We start from the raw sequence: 2,113 nt of genomic DNA, 5'->3' as shown, positions 1-2,113 counted from the left end.
TCTCTCTCTCTCTCTCTCTCTCTCTCTCTCTCTCTCTCTCTCTCTCTCTCTCTCTCTCTCTCTCTCTCTCTCTCTCTCTCTCTCTCTCTCTCTCTCTCTCTCTCTCTCTCTCTCTCTCTCTCTCTCTCTCTCTCTCTCTCTCTCTCTCTCTCTCTCTCTCTCTCTCTCTTCTTTCTCTCTCTCTCTCTCTCTTCTCTCTCTCTCTCTCTCTCTCTCTCTCCCCCAAGTAATTCAGTGCTGCTGCGCAAGCACTTAACAGCGCCCTCTATCATTACAGGTTGATCTAACAGCGCCCTCTATCATTACAGGTTGATCTAACAGCGCCCTCTATCGTTACAGGTTGATCTAACAGCGACCTCTATCGTTACAGGTTGATCTAACAGCGCCCTCTATCGTTACAGGTTGATCTACACGCTGCGACTGCAGGTATTTGAGGTGCTCACGCTCGCTCTCGGCATAATCGTCGTGATGCGCAAGAGCCACGCGCCGCCGTCCGACGACTCCAAGGTGGAGCCACCATCGGCGATCGCTCGCAAGGCGCTCACAAACACCGTCGAACAGCTGCTGCTGTGCGTCATCTGCCAGGGGGCGCTGGCGACGTACCTCGACGAGGCGACGATGAAGCTCATCCCACTACTCGTCACGCTCTTCGTCTTCGGCCGCGTCACCTTCTACGTCGGCTACCTGGGGGCGCCACCGACGCGGCGCGCGTACGGGTTCGCGGCGACGTACTTCCCGACGGTGGTGACGATGTTCTGCTGCGTGTATTACGCGGTCGCGCGCGGCCCGGGGTACGGGCTGGGTGGTCGCGGAGATTAGATACCTCTCCTCCTCCCCTCCCCTCCCCTCCCCTCCCCTCCTTCCGCGCGCGGCTCAAGGTACGGTGGTCGCGGAGGTTAGATACCTCTCCCCTCGCCCCTCCCTTCCCCTCTCCGTGCGCGGCCCGGGGTACGGGCTGGGTGGTCGCAGAGGTTAGATACCTCTCCCCCTCCCCTCCCCCTCCTCGCCCCTCCCTTCCCCTCTCCGTGCGCGGCTCGGGGTACGGGCTGGGTGGTCGCGGAGGTTAGATACCTCTTTCTGTTTCCTCCCCTCCACTCCCTCTCCTCTCCTTCTCTTTCCTCACCGTTCTTCCTTCCGCTCCCCTCTCCTTCCCTCCTTCCTTCTCTTTCCCTCCAACCCCTCCCACCCCTCCCATCCTAGTACTACCCGGGGTACAGGATTTAGCCAGCGTGTCTAGCTTGCTCTCCCTCAGTGTTAGAATGCACGTACATCTGTAGTATGTCTATCTCTATAGATATATGAATATATATATATTATATATACGCTTGCTGCTGCTGTTTCATCGGTGTATTGGTGCGTGTATATTTCAGTGTTAGTTCGCGCGTATAGCTATGGATATGTATGTATAGCTATAGCTATATATAGATATATAGATATATAGTATAGCTATGGATATATACGCGCTGTTTCGGAGTGTATTATTCAGTGTACGTGTCCGTCTTACCTCGCGCGTATATATATCTATATGCCACTATAGTATATTGAGTGTTGGAAACAGCAAGCCCGTCCTTCAGTCAGGCTGCGCTAACTTCTGAGCGGGACCGACTAACCTTTTTATGATATGTTAGATGACATGGAAAAAAATTAACCGTTTTACGTGCGGCATGAAAACTATGTAGTTTCTTGTGACAGGGTTGTAATAATCGTGTAATGTTCCGTAGCTAGTTATAGATAGATGGGTAGGTATAGATGTGGACGCATCTGTTGCACAAATATTGCGAATGAACATGTTACGCACAGTTTTGCACTGATTATATAAATCGACTATAAAACACACGTATTGAGTTCACTGTTACTATGTGTGTGTGCGTGTGCGTGCTTGCGTGCGTGTGCGCGCGTGTGTGTGCGCGTGCGTGCGTATGCGTGCTCGTGTGTGTGCGTGCGCGTGCGTGCGTGCGTGCGTGCGGGCGTGCGTGCCTGGCAGCGCTGCGCCCGTTCATTCTTCCGTTCCCGTTTCTTGACCTTCTAGCGTATCTATATCCGCGTGCGCGCTCTCTCTCTCTCTCTCTCTCTCTCTCTCTCTCTCTCTCTCTCTCTCTCTCTCTCTCTCTCT

General features: G+C 53.4%; 1 protein-coding gene across 1 annotated transcript; it reads left to right on the top strand.

Annotated features, from left to right (window-relative positions):
- Nucleotides 1–401: 401 nt before the first annotated feature.
- On the top strand, nt 402–1,837 carry LOC106819320 (the record flags this gene model as incomplete). Its single annotated transcript, XM_014823968.1, has 1 exon — nt 402–1,837. A coding segment is annotated over one exon (418 nt), but the record flags the coding sequence as incomplete, so codon positions are not given.
- Nucleotides 1,838–2,113: the final 276 nt, after the last annotated feature.

The sequence above is a fragment of the Priapulus caudatus genome, unplaced genomic scaffold (genome assembly GCF_000485595.1).
Source record: "Priapulus caudatus unplaced genomic scaffold, Priapulus_caudatus-5.0.1 Scaffold3158, whole genome shotgun sequence".
Classification (NCBI taxonomy): Eukaryota; Metazoa; Priapulida; class Priapulimorpha; order Priapulimorphida; family Priapulidae; genus Priapulus; species Priapulus caudatus.
This window is presented reverse-complemented; position numbering and strand designations above follow the sequence as displayed.